At 50.0% G+C, this 980-nt stretch overlaps 1 protein-coding gene across 1 annotated transcript in view; it reads left to right on the top strand.

The window, feature by feature from the left end:
- The window catches only part of GSDMB (gasdermin B), a 27449-nt gene extending 26712 nt beyond the window's left edge, over positions 1–737 (top strand). The window contains exons 4-5 of the mRNA XM_006833667.1: positions 274–431; positions 552–737. Coding sequence (XP_006833730.1) covers positions 274–431; positions 552–737 — 344 coding nt within the window. The remainder of the gene's footprint in view (positions 1–273; positions 432–551) is intronic.
- The last annotated feature ends 243 nt before the right edge of the window (positions 738–980 follow it).

Genomic DNA, 980 nt, shown 5'->3' with positions numbered 1-980 from the left:
AGTAACAAGTCTGGATTTTCTAGAGGTGGAAAAGAGTTTGGGGTTGAGAATAGCCTGGTATTGAGAATAGCCTGGTAGAGACGGAATTGGGGTCAGCAGGAAGCAATGGTGGTGGGTGCCTTGGGGGAAGGATGGTTATAAGACTAGAGGAAGGGGAGACATTGGAAGGTGATCTCCAGAAGAAAGGCCTACAAAGAACAGGGTCTAGAGAGCCCTTGAGAATGGAGCCTTCTTGGGTAAGGTGGGTCGGGTCCTTAATTGTTGCCTTCACAGGGAAGTCCTTGGATTTGGAGGATTTCAGAAACCTAAAGAAGAGGGTGCTGGACCTGAGGCGTGACCTCCAGGATCTGACTGAGCAGGAGCGAAGAAACATACGGAGCTGCCTCACAGTGTTCCTGAGAGACGGTTATATACAGGATCTAGAGGAAAGAGTAAGGGCCCTAAGAGGAATTGGGGCAGAGTGAGAGAAACCAGTGAGGAGGCAGTTGGCATGTTGAGGACAAACTGCTACAGTGGAACTGGTATTTATTTGCTCCATCTCCTGGTCCCAGGTGTCTAGTGTTCTGGCATCCGGTGAACTGAAGATGAAGAAACCAGAAGGTCGTCCTCTCATATCCAACCTGTTATACGATACTGGGATCTTGATAGAGAAAAGTGCAAAAGCCATTCAGGACCTCCTGGATGCCTTGATAGGTGAGGAGGGGTCTGGCTATATGCTTGGGTGGAGGAAATACTGACAGAGGAGCCTGTGGGGAACCAAACCGTGGGGGGGTGGGGGGTGCACATTATCCTTTACACTGTGTGAGAAACAGGCCTTCATATTCAGAGATAAACACTCTTCCCCAGGTCAGGCATTGATGGGGCTGCCTCCTCTTCTCCTTGGCATAGTCTTGACCTTCTACTAAGGCTGAGAAGGAACAACAGCTTCAGCAGGCGTCTGTTCACAGGAAGTAACTCCCATATAGCACTCCCAGAGCCTC

This window comes from Chrysochloris asiatica, unplaced genomic scaffold (assembly GCF_000296735.1).
Source record: "Chrysochloris asiatica unplaced genomic scaffold, ChrAsi1.0 scaffold00007, whole genome shotgun sequence".
Taxonomy (NCBI): Eukaryota; Metazoa; Chordata; class Mammalia; order Afrosoricida; family Chrysochloridae; genus Chrysochloris; species Chrysochloris asiatica.
This window is presented reverse-complemented; position numbering and strand designations above follow the sequence as displayed.